Source organism: Scomber scombrus, chromosome 2, assembly GCF_963691925.1.
Source record: "Scomber scombrus chromosome 2, fScoSco1.1, whole genome shotgun sequence".
Lineage (NCBI taxonomy): Eukaryota > Metazoa > Chordata > Actinopteri > Scombriformes > Scombridae > Scomber > Scomber scombrus.
Window position 1 is genome coordinate 13591411 of NC_084971.1, and position 18459 is coordinate 13609869.

General features: G+C 37.3%; 1 protein-coding gene across 1 annotated transcript in view; it reads right to left on the minus strand.

Annotated features, from left to right (window-relative positions):
• Nucleotides 1–408: 408 nt before the first annotated feature.
• The window catches only part of LOC133989128 (protein kinase C alpha type-like), a 156665-nt gene continuing 138614 nt past the window's right edge, over nt 409–18459 (minus strand). The window contains exons 17-18 of the mRNA XM_062428119.1: nt 17622–17762; nt 409–5456 (exon numbers count right to left, since the gene is read on the minus strand). Coding sequence (XP_062284103.1) covers nt 5292–5456; nt 17622–17762 — 306 coding nt within the window. The 3' untranslated portion in view covers nt 409–5291. The remainder of the gene's footprint in view (nt 5457–17621; nt 17763–18459) is intronic.

Genomic DNA, 18459 nt, shown 5'->3' on the forward strand with positions numbered 1-18459 from the left:
ACAATTCTGAGTTCACATTCATCAAAGCACTTTAAATTTTAATCTTTCATTTGCACTGTATGTCCTTTTAATGATTTTAAAGGAAATCATTATTTTATGCTGCAACCTTTTATTTCTCTCTTTCTATTTTTCTGTACTTTGTTTTTATTTTATGTTTTATTATTAGTGGGGAAGGGGGGTTTAATTGTATGTTTTAATGCTTCCATGTTTTTACTATTATTGGGTTTTATTTTTATTTCTCAAATTGCATGTTTTTATGTTTTTTGTTTCTAATTCTTACTGTTAAATGTTTGTTTTATGTAAAGCACATTGAGTTGCCATTGTGTATAAAATGCGCTATGTAAATAAAGCTGCCTTGCCTTGCCTTCATTCAAAGATAAAATAAATACTCCTTTCCATGGGTATGGATCTCATTTTCCTTTTTTTTATTTGCATTATCATACATTAGGTACAAATGACACAATCAATTACAAGGTAAGTAGCTCAGACTCATTTTAAAGGATTCAGGCTTACTGGGGAAGAAAACACACATACACTATTTGCAAAATACAATATATTCTTTCTTTTACAGTCTATGTAGATATCTACTGTAAGTCATTTATGTACAAAGACGGGGAGATTATAAATGAACATAGAGAGGAGAGTAAGAGACCATGTTACTGTATGGGTTAAGAGATAAGGCATTCCTGCACATCATTGATCCTGTGCTTTTTATGGCTGACAGGATGGCAGTTCACTTCAACTCTCTGAGTTCACAGCGAACACACAGGACACAGCAGAAAGCAAAGACTGACTACAGTCAAAAGGGAAACAAGATTAGTCTAAAGCAAACAAGTACCTAAAAGCAGTATTGTAAGAAATGCCAATTTTAAAAAAGTCTGAACACATTTCTCTCTCAAACCATACATTTAAGATTATATCTTTACAGAAGTTACCCCATTATAATCTTGCCATTCTAATCAATTAAACTAAAAACAAAACGGTGATGACATCAAATCAAATGTAAACAAAGTAAAACACTAAATACATATGGCTCCTATAAATCCTTTCCCATGGTGCATTGAGGGAACCAGTAGAGAGGAGTAAAGTGTGGAATTGATGCAAACTGCGTTGTGTGAATTACACAGGACAAATCAACTGCTTTTCTGATCTGACGGGATTTAATAAGTGGGAGAGGGAGGACATTGTCGATAAGATGATGGATTGACTTGGCCCAGGCACTGAGGAAGGAGGAACAGGTAGATTGAAGGGGGGCAAACAGGAGACGACAAGGGAGGGGAGATTCAATGTGATGAGGCACAGGGGTCATCCTCCAAACAAGCCATTGTCATCTGTCCTTTCATTCATTTTAACTAAACTCCATTAATCAGCTGTTCATTGTTCCTTCACTTTTTTCATCACTCAATACACTGATATTGTCTACACATTAATTTATTAACTAACTACATCATTCAGGCATTAATAGGCACAGGGAGGTAAAGGTAAAAGCAAGCAGACACAAAAGGATGAGTCAAGTTGTAGTTATTCGTAGAAGTTATTGGCGCCAGTCAACACGATGCGCTTGAAATTAAAATCCTGAACAAAAACGTACATATTTATGAGAATTATATGAGCTAAAACACAAACATGAAGTACAATGAAAGGAAATTGAGTAAATTAATATAGTTTGAAAATAATTTGAATTACAACAAGTGGAGCTATGGTATGCCAGAAAAATGGAGTAAAGAGTTGAACGAGGATGACAGTGAAGAAGATGTATAGTATATTTGTTCAAGTAGGGAAAGGCACACAAGGGGAGAGTAAATAATATTTTTTCTTCATGCCCACACTGACTGTGACTTGACATTTTGAAAATATTTCTATGGAGAAAGAAGATTGGGAAACGAGTCATCAAAGAGGCTATTATAGGGATGGACTTGTGGTAGAGCTAGACTGCTGTCAGCACATACAGAGGTGCAAGTTAGGCTCAGACAAGTGCAAGACTGTTGCTGAGTAAACTCTAAGTATGTACAAGGTATATTTTCTCTCACTTCTGACAAATTCACTGTAGATGTTTATTCAAATGAAATGTTTCTCCAGACACAATTCTGCCCAAGGTTAGACAGGCTACTTCGAAGAGAAATCTAGTACCGTGTATGGTTTGTTTGTATGGTGAGTCAACTGTCAAACTGACTGGCATTGTAACATGTACTGAAACAATGTGCACTGGTATATTCATGACAGCATGCTATATGTTATGTGGCCAACAGAGTGTACAGCAGGTGTGGCTTTAGGCAGATCTCAGCCCGCACACAGAGAAGCTGCCAGAAAGAGTCATTCATCTGACTACAGCTAGTGCAACGCTGCTATCGTCGGGTTCTGGCATTTCCAGGTTTGGCACATGCAAAAAGTTATTAATACATGATAGGAAACACGGTAGGAGAGTGCACAATTATTAGAAAAGTTTGGAGAAAATATTACAAATGTTTCAATAATTCTGATCTATATTAGTCAGATACAAGTTTTCCAATGTGATATATGTCCTTTGAACATTCCTGAATTTATTGAGCAGAAGCTGGAGAAATAAACCTGATATCATTGACAACAACGGATAACAGCCAAAAAAAACCAAAACAAAACGGCAAAAGCAAAAGAACAAGATTTTACAATGAGACGACACAACAGATTAGAAGATTAAAAGATTATAACATAAAACCCCATTAATTAGACACTAGAGAGTGAGTGGTCCCATAGGTCTACCAATGAGCAGAGATACTAAGTCACAACTCACCACAGATCTGCATTCAGTATACAGCTAAATAGGTAAAGGCAAATGGAACCAGGGGCCATAATGTATACATATACAAGCTTCTACAGAGAAAGAGTACTGATCTTGAAGCAGCGACTAGGTCTCAGGAAAGAGTCATTTCAAAAGGTGTCTATTAGTATCTATTTAAAAGTAGAATCTAACAACTGTACTGTAGATAAATGTCTCCTCTATTATCTACATTTCCTGCAATCTCCCATCTTTTGGCAAAATCCCTGTTGTTCTTCACTCTTGCTTTCACACATAGGTTACTGTGTCAACCTGCCTGAGCATTAGACTTCTGAATTGTGATTTGTGGGTAGTACAGTCACAAAATCTAAAAAGAGCCTAGCTGGTGTCAGATCAGCACTCTTAAGTTACCTGACTGTGATGTTTAAAGGCCCACCTAAAATTTTGATAATACTACACAAGTGATACTACACAATTAATCTATTTGTTTCAAGGATGCAACACTCAACACCCATAGTAATTTTACCACCTTGAAAAGTTGTTACTAATCAAATTCATTGTAATCAACATGAATTCCAGCTGACTGAAACTGGTACATGGTGTGACGCTGAACTCTAAACTTATATTTTGAGTGGAGTATCATTTTAAAGTCATAACTCTTTGGGGTTTTATATTAAGTAGCATGCAACATTTAATGGATCACGTGCATGGATGATGTCTACCAACAGCATGCAGATACAGAGGGACAGTCAACAGCCAGACATTCATCCAATCAATGCACAATGTGCAGTCATCAGCACAGCTATTTCTCACAACTTGCTAAATCTGAATGCTGTTAAAGACATCCAGCTGTTACACTGCTGATCTGTACTGGGTGCTCTCTTTGTTGTTTCATTTTTTAAAAAAAATTTTTTTTTACACATACAAATATTGGTTTATCTAATTAATGTAATAAAAGCACATTCAGGTGTTGGTATAAAAACTGCAATTTGCTATACTCTCTTTAAATAACTCATGATTATTTACAAAGGAGTTATACACTGATATTTGATACTCTAAAATATGAATCTGATCTAATGGAAAAATATGTATGATATCACATAAAAGAGGAGAGTAAGAACTAAACTATTTCAAAGATATGAAAGAACAAAAAAAAAAGCGGGACACTAAATATGATTCAATCAATAATGATTATGTTGACATACTCCCAATGAAGGATGAGTTTGTTCTCTGGACAGCGATATTCCTTTCAGCAAAAGTATTTCTGATTTGCAACTATTGTATCCAAGAAACCTGACAAATGTGTTTTATCTTCTCTTGAGGGCACGATACTGTGTGCAATATAACATTGCATGGTTAATACACAATGATATCATATTATATCGTAAAAAAAAACCTGTTTATCGAAATGTCTATTTTAAGACATTTATGACCAATAGGAGGTTTTGCGGGCCTGTACTGGGACAGAGACAGAGGTTAACACTGACTAGTGTTAGAAAATGACAAACTGTAAACTTTAGATCGATATGTTCTGCCACTGCCCATGAACTTAAATGCTTAATGTTTACTGTGTGTCCACAAAATTACTGTCAAGGGAAATGTACAATCTGCAGCTCAGGTTAAGGGCTAGGAAAGAAGTGTGTTAATTATTTTAAAAACCAGGCAAACTAGGTAGACGATAGTTAAGCAAAGTTAAGTTTTAACAAATTGGAACCAACCCTGACACACTTTCATACCAGTGTGCCTTGTACAGTATGTGTTTTGTACAGGCTGCATATTATTTAAATACAATAGTAGTTCAGTCCTTAGTTGATTTGCTACGCACACTGGAAATTGAGACCGGCTAAAAATCAAACTGTACTAAAATATCATTTAACACCGTTACCATTAAATCAAAGGGGAAGAAAACTGTAAACATGATACAGGACACATTGAATCACAAAGTGCTGTTTCAATGCCTGCACCACCTGTCCTTCATATTTGGCTGTAGCATATTTCACTGCCTTATGTAAGAGTTTTTTTCAGGTCATCACATTAAATGTATATAACAAGCTGTGACCCACCTACTAGATCTGTAGACTATACTGTTATTGAGATTTGTACAAACAGTTGCACGGCATCTTTTCCCAGAATTAGTTACTCCATGCCTTAAATGCTATTTTAGCTGAATGCTCCTTAAATATTCTGTTGCTTATATTTTTACAGGCATAGATAAATAAAGCCAAACACCTTTCTCTCTCAGTGCTTTCAGTATAAATTGCAGGAATAAAGAGGGAAAATATGTTCTATAGTACATGCTCATCATTAAACTAAAGGAAATGATTTCTTGTGGTGGCCAAGAATATCTACTATATTATGTATACCGGAAAATATAATGTACAGAAAAGATATGCATGCTCTAGAATCCTGCTTATGAATAAAACATAAAGGTTAATGGTGTGCCTTGATCAAGTTGTGGTCAGATGTTAGGTTGGCTGTTGGTTTAAGTAGGTGGCAGTGAGTGGGAAGATTCTTCAGGGAGGTTTCCCCATCTTTCTCATTCGCTGCTGTGGAGAGACGGGTGTATAAACTCCGGGTTGATGAAAGAGAACCCTGCAAACTCCTGCTGGTCGATGTTGGCGATAACCAGCTCATCTGGTGGTGTGAGCTGGGGCTGAGTGCGAGTGAAGAACTTGTCAAAGTTCTCGGCTGCTTTGCCACACTGTAGAAAAAAGAGACAGAAAAGGGGAAGTCATTTGGACACAGAATTTATAAAATGACATGAACAGAGAAAGTAGACCAACTAAACAGAGCAGACATAGAAAATTAGAGCACTTGCAAAAGTGTCTGCGCAGTACAAAGCACTTCTACAGCAGATTTTGTTTGTAACCTCTTGGAAATTTAAGCCCAAAGCAAAGGACACACATCATCATAGTCATCATCAGATAACATCATTCACTACCATTGTCATTACTATTTACATTGCTTTATAAAATCACACTGCGCTGGGCAACTAGACAAAGTGCATTGTCCAATTGACTAGAGATGGCTTTAAGTTTTCACACAGAGAGGCATGAGACAGTGGTAAAATGCAATGCATGTATTGTGGCATTTCCATACAGACGTCATGAGACACATCAACACCAACTTTCACTAAATGCAACTAGCTACCTTATATATCCTCCCGGCTGCAGGTAATTTGTCGGACTTGACCTCTTACAAGGAACCACTGCGATATGAAATAATACATATTTGCATGAAACCCTACAAAAATAGACTACAAAGAATGAATACTTACATAAATACAAATTCCTATCAATAAGGAATAAAATAATCACATAAATCAGCATTGATTACCTCCACTGACCCCTCCACACCCCCAACCCACCACTACTCTTAAGCAGGTGCTTGGGCCTGCCTTACCCTTTTGCCCCTGGCTGAAGTGGCCTACCTCACCCTTCAGCCCCTTATTGAGGAGAAGACAACCAGGAAGAAGTGAGTACTGCCATTGTTTGAATTGGCTGTTTGAGTTAGCTTAATAACTAAAGATGAAACAGAGTAAAAAAAACACCAAATACAACACCCTGAACTGTGACTACTACTGATTGAGGTTTCTTTTTTAAACAGGCAGGATGTCCAGTCCCTCTGTGCTTCCTAAACAAACCTCTGGAGCTTCCACAGCAAAATAGGTTAAACATTTTAAACTATCTAAAAAATTGTTTAAATCACTATGTGTACAACTATCAATTTAATTTTCTGTTCTTTGTCAATTATCTCCACATGAATTTCATCAAACCATTTAAGATAATGGAACCTCTGCTCTCGATTACATGCATTACATACAACAAGCACTGCGTGTGACTTCTCCCAGTTTAACCTGCTGACTAATTAAAATATAAGTGCAAATCAAATCAAATCAAAATAGGCTTTCCTCTTATCGTCATTCTGCCCTCTGGCCTACATAAAAACGGAAAACATTTCACACCTGATCCCCCACTTTTCCCAGTGCAACATGCAGTAGGAAGTGATTCTATCAACATCAGATTACATGCTCTACATCTCATACACCTAAATCGTAATGGACCCTTCTGAATATCAAATCACTGGCACAGCTGTGGAACAGCAACACAGTTTCACATAAACAATGCCCAAGATTTATTCAATGGGAGAAAATGGAGTCAGGACCTCTGCATAAAGGCATGCTATGCTTGTGTTGACCTCATCACCTGCTATAATGCAACTCCTTTATCTTGGCTCAGGTGTGATATGTACACACTTTTGTGCATTTGACTCTCAACTGTCAGTGCTAATTTTGTTACAGAAGAAGGTTCCTCAAATAAAAACAGCAACAGCTTCAAGGTACAACAGGGTCACAAAATAGTTAATTAGTGTGTTCATAAGAGGCAAGCTGTCAAGATTAAAAAGAGACATCAAAATGTTTCCGTGATGAGAGGATAATACAATTAAATCAGAGACATGGAAACAGATCATGTCACAGAGTGGATTAATTAGCACTTCAGAGGATTTCTAAGCAAACGAAGGTCGTGCACATGTTTGGGGATGTGGGTGTGCATCTCATTCTGTTGCTGCAGTGATATTTCCTATGAAAAAACATCTGCCTCACATGTATGTATGACCACAGTTGCTTTAAAGAAATAAACATGTACATGACATGTAGTTTAAACAATGATTATTACAGTTGCCTTTTATATTTGGTTAAGTTTTACTCAAGTATACCCTATTGTGCCAGTAAAGTGCTATTGTTTCATACTGCACACTGGTTGTACTCATTCTTGAACCCATTTTGTGCAGTGCAGGGTGTTTCTGTGACAATCAAGTTGCATATTGTAATTTTGATGTCAGGTCAGATTACTTACTGGCACACTGAGGTGTGCCAGTAAGATCAGGTTAGAGAAAAAGAAAACATTTCAAGGTTCAGTCATCTAATGTCCTATTATAATTGCTTTACCAAGAAATGCTCACATTAACAGATCCTGTTAAAACACACCAATGTCTTCTAGTCTTTTGTAAAATCTAATAACCATTGTCAATACTAGGCAATAATTGTATGAGCTGAAAACATGGAAACTAGCTGTTTTATCTCCTTCCAAGCAAATCTAATTTATGGCACTGTATATTTCCTTGCAGTAATTCCGTGCCTCTCACTCAGGGCTATCAGTGTGCTCTTAGAATTTGCTGTTGGAAAATGTCCTCTGGTGTGTACTCTCTAACGCAACATTTCCACCATGTCATGCTCGCTCATGCATCCTTTTAAAGTATATATGATTGAATTTGTCCTGGTTGATTTCTGTCCTAATCTTGTCAAACAAGAGCTGTAAGTACCAACACTCAATGTGCTGTCAGTCACCTTACACTTTTTTATTAAGACATTGATGGTGTCAACATACAAAGGCTTTAATTATTAAAAAATTCTAGAATTGGTTTGAAACTGGCTAACCTTCAAAGGGAACCAATGATAAACTTGACTTCAGATTGTGACCTTCAGGTGGATATGTAATATTTAAAGTAGAGAATGTGAGACCCCTATGTCAATGAAGAGGAGTTCTGGTCTCTTTTAAGTTATGAGAAATGGAGTGTATAACAAACAGGGTGAGTGAGGAAGAGAGAAAGCTGCATATATTATCCTTCTTTATCCTAATCAGCTAGTCCACCTACACACTGGGCTCACCTACATGGATGCATGCTTTCACAAACACACACACACACACACACACACACACACAATCATACACCCAAATACACAGAGGCACTCGTATGCTAAGACCCCGTGCTCTACTTGATAAGCTTTCTTGTTCCCTTGGGAGATACTGTTCTGCAGCTGGCTGTGAGTGCAACTGGCGAGCCCTATGGCCAAATGCCATAGGGCTCTGAGAGAGGACTTGCATAGACAGAAAGGATGATGGCAACCATAGCACTTTTGGCACTGTTGTCATAGAAATAAACATCAGTGCATTCAAAAGGGTTGTTGTGACTGAAAAGGCAAGATTTCACCAACCATTACATCAGCATTTTAGGTGCTATTTATAGTGCATGCAATATGGGGCACTGCTTGAAAGTAAGATATTAAAATATAAAGGCAAGTTTTTCACAGTAGATTATAATGTTACTCCATGATATATCCTTTCTGTACAAAAATGGTTGCCTACTTGAAGTGTTAAGATCATGTATTAATTAATCGTTATTAACAAATACTCAAAGTAAACCGACTATACTGAATAACCATTGTCACTGACTGGGTCAGTAGCTTTTAGCCGTAAAGACATCACTGGTGACTTAGAGCGCTGTTCTCAGCTCAGCCATGATTCACAGAAAGTTACCTCCTCATTAAAGCATATTAAAAGGCCACTGTCGCTACATAAAACAATCCTAATCTGATAACTCTGCTGTGAATAATAGGCTGCTGAGCTATTAGATTTATGTGCAGCATTTGTATGGGCTAGTTTGTACTGACTAGCAACAGACTGAAATATCAGCACTGGACCACACTAAATATATTAGTGTTGTATGAATGTTGCATCAATCAGTCAATTAACTGATAAGCCAATTGATAGAAACTTAAACTGCAATTATTTTGATAGTTGATTAATTGTTTAATTGTTTAAAGTTTTTTGAAGGAAAAATTACAAAAAAATTAGCTGGTTGCATCCTCTCAAAGTTGAGGATTTTAAGTTTATTTTTTGTCAAACTAAATATCTTTGGATTTTGAACTGCTGATCTGACAAATTTGAAGATGCCACTGTGGGCTCTAAGAAATTATAACATTTTTCACAATTTTCTGACATTTTATAGGCAAAACGATTCACCAAAATGAATTAGACAAGCATGCGGGAAGTCCCTTGCCAATCAAATGTGTCTGTCCAAATTATTCTTAATGAATCATATATACAGTTAAAAACACTAGCTATAATTTGTTTAAACACTGATGACAGAGTAATATCTGTCATTTCAGACAAGACAGATTTATCACCAAATGTTGCGCCAAGTAGGATGATTTCAAGCTTTTTTATCCTGTTTTTTTCTTTGGATTTGTTTTGGTTTTTTTTGTTCAAGTTTAGGACCTGTGCCCCTGGTTCTGGACCAGGAGCTCCACACTGCTATGTCACCAGAAACAAGACAGCACACCCTCCAATGCCACAGATAACTAAATAATCTACAGCAAATGGAAAAAAATACTATTTGTTTTAGGAGGATGCTTGAAAAGACAAGACAGCCCTTAGTAAGTCATTACACATAATTTTTTCCTCGTCTTTCAGTCCTGTCCAATTAGCTTTTATCATTAGTATTAGGGCAGCTTGAGCCCACAACCAACTGTGACCTAGCATTGAAACTCTTGACTAACTCATGACTAACTGACCTTATCTTCTGCTGCCCTACATTCACAGACAGTCTTTGTAAGTGTGTGCATGTTTGTTTTTATGTGAGTGTCAATGTCTATGTACCAGCAAGTCTTTGCATGTTTACAGATGTCTGTCTGTGTTTGTCATGCAAACACATTGTGGTCTACAGGTACAGACATTTCTAGTTGTTTTCTTCATTTTTTTTATTGCGGAGGCCAGATAAAAAATGCCAGGGGATTTAAAACAATGAGCACAAAAGAACATAAATACAATGAGACACCATTTGCGTGTGTGTCTGTTTGTGTGTGATGTTTTTTAAAATGTCCTTTCATGACTGTTGTTACTGACAGGTGGTGTTTGCTGTGAGTCACTACCACCCTGTCAAAGAGAAGAGTAGACAGGACACACTCTTCAAAATAGGGGGCAAAAGTTTCTTTGTGTGTGTGTGTGTGTGTGTGTGTGTGTGTGTGTGTGTGTGTATTTCCCACACAGCAGATACCTGATGGGTAATACCCAGCATCCTTCAACTGCTGTCTCTCTGTCTACTTGTCTACATGTATCCATCAATGACACATTTTTTTTTTTACCACTGACAATCACCAGCACCAAGATGTCCCCTTATGGATCACGATTTTTGTGACACTGGGCCTCACACTGCTCTTAAACAGTGTGACTGCAAAGCATATGTGGGATGAAGTTTCAGCTGCTGAACTGGCAGTGCTGAGTCTTTAAAATATGTGACAATGACGTTTAATTTATTCTGGTGCATGTCATCTGTTTAACAGAACGGACATGGGAGTCAGTTTTGTGATGCTGGTTAGCATGCTGCGGTCATTACTTGCAGTGCTGGGGTGTTGAAAATGTAAAATGTTCCTGGTTTTTTGTTGTTGTTTTTTTAGAAAAAGAATCCCACTCGAGATGAAAGAACTTGAATAGACTATTTCATGCGAGCTGCTTCCAGAAGATAAATGAAGCTAAAAACATCAACTCAACAAGAACAAAAGCAGAAAATTAGGTTATGAACCATGTTGTTGTGTTATAAGAATCTAGATCACTGCCTTGTGACGTTTTTAGGAACCCTTACGGTGGAGCAAAGGACTGGTCGTACATCTCCCTGTGAATCATTGTGTGATTCAGCCAAACCTTATGGGCTGAGACTGAAGCTATTACGCTGTTGATACATCTTCCCATACACAGTGACATAGTGTCCTACATTGGTTTTTGACCTACTTTCTCTCATCTTCAGTCTCTCCCTCTCTGTCTCTTTCTGCACACATACAGGCATGTACTCCTCTGCACGCAAGCATATTAAAAGAACACTCAGCTACTTAGGAAGATAAATGAGTGCCTGCCTCCATTAAGAGTTGCGTCAAGAGTTTCTGTTCTCTCTCTCTCTCTACTTTGCTCTGCCTGAAGCCACAACCATGAGAAGCACTTGGTTCTTGTCATAATCTCCCAAACATTATTCTTTGTTTTGTTGAATTGTTATCTTGTTATTAGCAGTAAACAGCTTACAGAAGGCAAAAGTCATCTGAATTTTGCATATGTTTAATGAACATTCAGCAGAAAAAAAACCTCTTAGTTTAAGTAGGAAGAGGGGAAGTCATATTTTTCACAAACTGAATTTGAGTTTATTTCACATATGCAGACATTCATTTATGGTTCATATGGACTTAACTACTTTTTAATTTCCACTCCATCGTATTTCATGAATGTGTAATGTGATTACAAAACAATGTTGAACCCATTGGTTATTGGTGCAGAAAGCTGAAGATAAACAGGACCTTACATGACCAATTGTGCTTTTGCTATACACCAAATAAGTGAAGTTAAATACACTGTCGCCCATAAAGTTGGAATACAATATTTTTTACCTCTTTCCATGAAATGATTGTGACAATGTGATTCATTCTTGACAGATAAAGTGTATATCTTCTCAAAACTTTATTAATCAATTTCTTCCAAACATATCACAATGAAACTTTATGAACAACAGTGTAGATGCAAAAGTTAATACTGAAAAATACTTTCAAATCAATCACTTTGTATTCAATTTGACTTTGCAAAATAAAAAAAAAAAATCAAATAGCAGTGGGGCTAATAGGTGTAAAAAGTGTGTGCAATCAAGCAATTTCAGGTCGGACCACTCAATACATTAACTTAAATGTATCTGCTCCTGTTGGAAAATGAACTATGTAGTAGATTTTATGGAAAACATGATGGAATATACCAATTGTCTTGACCTCAAATTAGGAATTAAATAAATAACTGGAAAAACATAAATTCACAAACAAACTGAAAACCCTGCCTTTTATGTCCCGTAAGCTAAAAGAAGAAAAGCAGACATGCTCAGTCAAGTTGCAACAGTCTGTGCCTCTCATTTTCTTACAGCTACAGTGACTCACAGCTCATCCATATTGCCATCATATTCTGTATGCTTGTGTGTGTGTGTGTGTGTGTGTGTGTGTGTGTGTGTGTGTGTGTGTGTTTGTGTGTGTGTGTGTGTGTGTGTGTGTGTGTGTGTGTGTGTGTGTGTGTGTGTGTGTGTGTGTGTGTGTGTTAATGTAACCCATCAGCCATGTGCATCCCTTCCTTGGACAGTGTCCCAAGACTTCTGTGTGGTGACTAAGTCCTCCCACTCTTTTTTTGCCCAGCCTCCCTCCCTTCATTCACTGCTGCCATCACCATCAATCAACAGCTTCCCTGTTTGACCTACTTTTTCCGTCCCTTTCCTCTCCCTTCAGCCATAAAGATGGTCAGTCAGCCACAAGTGGGCATAAAGCACGTGGGCATCAAGCACGTTGTCTTATCAAGAAATTAGCCTCCTTTCCAAGCAACACTGCTTGCTGGATGTGGCTGGCATTTAGGTACACGCCGTGTGCTTGTTTTGTCACCTGCAGTAGACATCTGCACAGTGACAACATCTAGCACTATGAATATGGATCAACTCTTACTGAGCTTGCCCTGACACTCATTCAGCCACATTCACTTGTCCCCTCCGTGTGTCTGCAGCCCTTGTCCAATAGATACAAATGGTTTGAATCTCTTAGCTGGGTGCAGCCGGTGTATTGATTGCAATTCCAAAGCTGTCACGGGCGGATGAAGTGAGATTGAGCAGGGATAGATGCACAAGGAGAAAGGAAAGAGGACGGGGAGTGGATTAGAGAGGCAGGGTTAGATCTAGTGAAGGGTGAGAGGGAGAAGTTTATAATAATAGCCCTTTTGTGGTAATGGACTCAGAAACAGCGCTGTATTACATGGCATAGTGAGACGGATATGATGGATCATTATTGAGTCAGTGGTGGTGGCCATATTTTAACAATGTTTTCCTTCTCTCCTTCCATCTCGATCATCTTTCATCCGTATCTGCATCTGTAACCAGACTCATGCAAGCATGCATTGTGAAAAGGACATGCATCCATCTCTCTGAAACTTTGGCATAGACAAATACTCAAGAACGGAAGCTTTCATTTCTCACCCTAATATTGCTAAACCATCATCCTCCCCTGCTCCTCTCTGTTAACCTTCACTTTCCACATACATATATTCTCTCTCTCTCTCTCTCTCTCTATCTCTCTCTCTCTCTCTCTCTCTCTCTCTCTCTCTCTCTCTCTCTCTTTCTGTCTGTCTGTCTGTCTCTCTCTGTATCTCCCTGTCTGTCTCTCTCACACACACACACAAAGCACACACAGCATTTCCAGCACACCCAGCACATCCACTCAGCAGGAGACCACATGGACAAAAAGGCCAGGATTCACCTTATTATAGGAACTGGAGCCCTTGAGGGTTGAAACAGAAAAGAAATACTATATTTAAACTGAATATGTAAGGGACACACACACAAACACACACAAACACACACACACAAACACACACACACACACACACACACACACAGAGTGAGTGACCTACTTCATCTTTGTTGCTTGTTGACTCAGAAACAAAGTCTATATGATCTCTGTATGAAGGTGGTGTATGTGTGTGTGAACAGTACCAGTCAAAATTTGGACACAGTTTCTCATACAAGTGAATACAGTGTATCAACAGGGACAGTTTGTGTGCTTTACATGATCATGTGTACACTCCAGGGATTTCAAAAGGACCTCATTCTGTGCAGCAATATGTGAGCTATATGAGAAATGCATTTATAATGAATGGATGTTACATTAATTATACATTGAGATGAGAAGCTTTGAAATTACTTACAGCCCATATAATATATACCATAGCTTATGCCTGCAGCTGTGTTTTGACTACAGTAAAGAGCAGCAAGTCGAGGCTGTATTATATTTCATATCATGGGTCACTTGACATCAGAGTGACTTCAATGTATGGTTAACATCCTGATCCTGTTTCTTATTCAAAGTCAAAAATTCAACGCTGAAATCATTAGTTGATTGATTCATTAATTGATGGACAGAAAAATAAGTAAGTATTTCTTAAGCACAAATTGTCAAAAAACCCTGACCATTCTCTGGTTCCCACTTCTCAAAGATGAAGCTTTGCTTTTTTCCCTGTTTTATGTCATTGTAAACTGAATATTGTGTACTGTTGGTTGGATAAAATATGGCATTTTTAAACAACATATATGATGCTGGGAAACTGTGATGGATATTTTCATAATGTTTTGCCATTTCATAAACTAAAAGATTTATTGAGTTATTGAAAAAAATATCATTAGATAAGAGATAATAGAATAAATAATGAAAACAATCATTAGTTGAAGTCCTACGATGTTTTTTTATTGCGAAAACTATACAGTAATGTTTTGACACAACTATATAATGCTGGTGTAGTTTTTCTGTCTGTGAGAGCAGATTTAAATCTATAATCAGAGATACTCCTGACACTGACTGACACTGATAACTGACACACCGGAAAACACCGAGCTGAATATCCCCTCCTTATGTGACACTGTGTAGTGGTTAGTGGATTACAGCTATGGTGTAAGCTTCATTTTGACTTCCTGCAGTCACCTTCATACAATGAAATCTACTGCAACAACACAGGTCTGATTTCAGTAAATAACAACAGTTATTTACTATAAATCTAAAGCAACATGTAGGAGTACCAACAACACGTCTGTTCCATAATAGTTTTGTGTTCTGGTACTTGTGTGTATTGAATGTGTGAATGTGAGATGATTATGTGATGGTTATGCAATAACAGAGTTATTTTATACTGTAACCTCATACAAGCCTGGTAATGGATATAATGAGCTGTTCTGTTCAGTACTCTGCCTCTAGACCATTGTGTACCCCTCCATCATCATTTACACAATTACAGGAAATGGATGGATGGATGCTTTTCATACATCAAAGGCAAACTGTATATAAATATCTTGTTAAATTGTTGTGTTATGTAACATTCTATTGAATATTTCACTAATGCAATAAAACAGTTGAAATACAGTAAGCGCCCCATCAAAAGCAAGGATAATTTTCCATGAGAGCAAGGCTATATAGTCAATATAATCGTGTGCTGACATCAACCATGTCCACAATTGATCTCTGATAACAGTTGTTTTTATTCAGGCATCTGCCTACAGTAGGAGAAGAATGTGCTGAACCACTGAGCTACGAAGAAACTAAAACTTATGATAATTTTGGCCCAAAATGTATCAAACAGTGTTTACTATACTGTATGTGTCTACAGTATGTGGCAGTATGCACTTTGGTCCAAATGTGTTGGCTTTAAATAATTAAACTAAGGGTTTACCTGAATCATAAAATATGATGTTTCTTCACTTAAAGTTAATCATCTTTGATTTTATTTATTAAAAGCTACAGAATTGCAAACTACAGCTGGGGAAAACCTTTGTTAAAGTATTTGTACTTCCTTCTTTTTCACAGGGAGTTTCATACGTTTTAAAATTTTAAGTAAATCTATCTGAATACTATTTTTATAAAAAAGACTAAAAATGTGCATGTGTTAATTGCATGTCCTCCTCTGAATTTTCTCATTATGTTTGATCTTGTTGTCAAATTAATTTCACTACTTCACTTTCAGGTATACATTCAAGTATGTGTGTGTGTGTGTGTGTGTGTGTGTGTGTGTGTGTGTGTGTGTGTGTGTGTGTGTGTGTGTGTGTGTGTGTGTGTGTGTGTGTGTGTGTGTGTGTGTGTGTGTGTGTGTGTGTGTGTGTGTGTGTGTGTGTGTGTGTGTGTGTGGTAGGTCAACAGGGAAAATGAGGGAGGATTGGGATGGTTTGCAGTTGATTAATTTCACTGCTATAGATTGTGTAAAATTAAATCTAACATTTCATAACATGCACATGTTCTGGTCACATCTCCATTTTGATGACAGTTTAATATTAACAATAAGCATTCCCTAGAGTGATAAAGTGAGAGAGGAAAAAACAAGAAATAATTACGTGTAAATCTGATTTTAGGCATCTCATAAATATTCCAAAAAGTTGGTCTTAAACACATTATATAACTCGAAACTGACCTTGTCTAGATTGCTGCATTATGCACCAACTGTTTGAATTATTTTTAATTGAAAGCAGAAAACCTAATATACCTAACACAGTATATTCAAAGTTGTCTTAAAAGTTCATCACTATTTTAAACTTTCTGTCACTTAAAGGAAACGTGTATTACTGTATTTTTCAGTTTTAACTAGTGACTTTTGCCCTGTTTGTCTGTATGACAAATGTCTGACAAATATGACTTAAGGCCTGAAGTACAAGCTGGTAAACAAACAGCAAAGAACAAATATTCCCCACAGAAGTGAAGAATAGAGCAGAGCCGCATAAAACGTCTTGCCATCATGATTTGTCTTGTAGTGATAAGCACATCTGCACATCTGCTCTTAGTTGTTTGGATAAATGCTGAAGGTTGTATTTGTCTTTTTTATCTATATTGTGTTTGCAATGGACTGTGCAGTGAGATAGACTCTGTAGACAATACACATACCAGAACTTTGTCATTTGACACAGTGTTGAATATGGGAGAAAATTGTTGATTGTGTTATGGCACAGATGACACTGTTGCTCCTGTATAAGAAATGTCTTCAGTGTTTCTAGAAATGTTACATGATAAGGTGAATGAAAATCCAAAGGAAACACAGAGAAAAATGCACAGAGGTAACGAAAAGACTAATGATGCTTATTTTGTGTATTAAGGTTCATGGTGCAAAGTGCAGTCAAAATGGTAGTCATAGCTGTATTTCCAGTGCTGCCCCTCCTAAAACTGTGATTACGACAAGTCATTAAAATACTGCACAAGTTTGAAAAAACATCACTGCATCTCAAGGAAATTACTCTATGCTGCACTTTGCACCGTGTACCCCATGAAAACAGAATCCAAAGAAGCAACACTCCCTTTGTGACAGGAACAGATGACTGCTGTGGGAAGTGTGTCTTTGTTTTAATTAAATCTAAACTCAAGTGACAGAGGATGCCAATCGTCTTGACCTTAATTATACTTAATTATACTATGCAGTATCACATTTAATTAGACTATGAAGTATAAATTAAACCCTAAGCAAGATGGGCTACTATAAAAGTGTATGTTGACAGGACTTACCACTTTGGGCTTGAAGGGCGGCTGTATCTCCCTGTTCTGAAGGCGTTCCCAGTCAATACGTCTGAAAAAGGCATGTTCTCTGATGTCCCTCTCTCCCTCAGCGCTGCAGCCCAGACGCTTGGATGGGTGCTTGGTCATCAGCTGTTCATAGAAAATAAAACAATATGTATATGGAGTCAGAAAAGGGACCATACCATCGTTCTGAATCACAGTGGTGATTCCACTTATATCCAGATCATGCTGTTTTTAACAATGTTGTGAGAAGACCCCCAGTGATAAAAAGAAAACAAACACTGTGTGGAGTGGAAGATTCAGTTTTTTTAGTTTAAAAAATGTGATCAATTTTCTCAACTTCAAAAGAAAAAATAAAACCCCTTTTTCTTTCTTCAGTTTCTTAATTAAACAGAGAACTCTTTAAGTTATTTATAGGATTTACATTAACCCTTAAAAGTGGTCAGTGTCTACCTTTGTGTTAGTGCATCAGGAAAGCTCACTTTGTTTTCTGCAACTCTGGTGTTCCCACTGATGTGTTTCATGATGTTATCCCAATTCTTTTCTAGGTCAGTAAATGACAGCTAAACAGATGGGTCTAAAAAATAGTGATACAATAGTTTTTTCTTCCTCTCCCTCTGCTTGTTCTGAATGCTGCCACTTCCTATCACACCACATAAAACATAAGGACACAGTTTTCATTTTGTTGAAAAGTAAACTGAGATTAAGAAGAAGAAAAAAAGGACCCATAGCAGAACATACACAACAACATAATCTGTCCTTGTTTAATTATGTAGACGCCCACTGGTGCAACTTAAGCATAATTGTCAAAACAATGAATGAATAT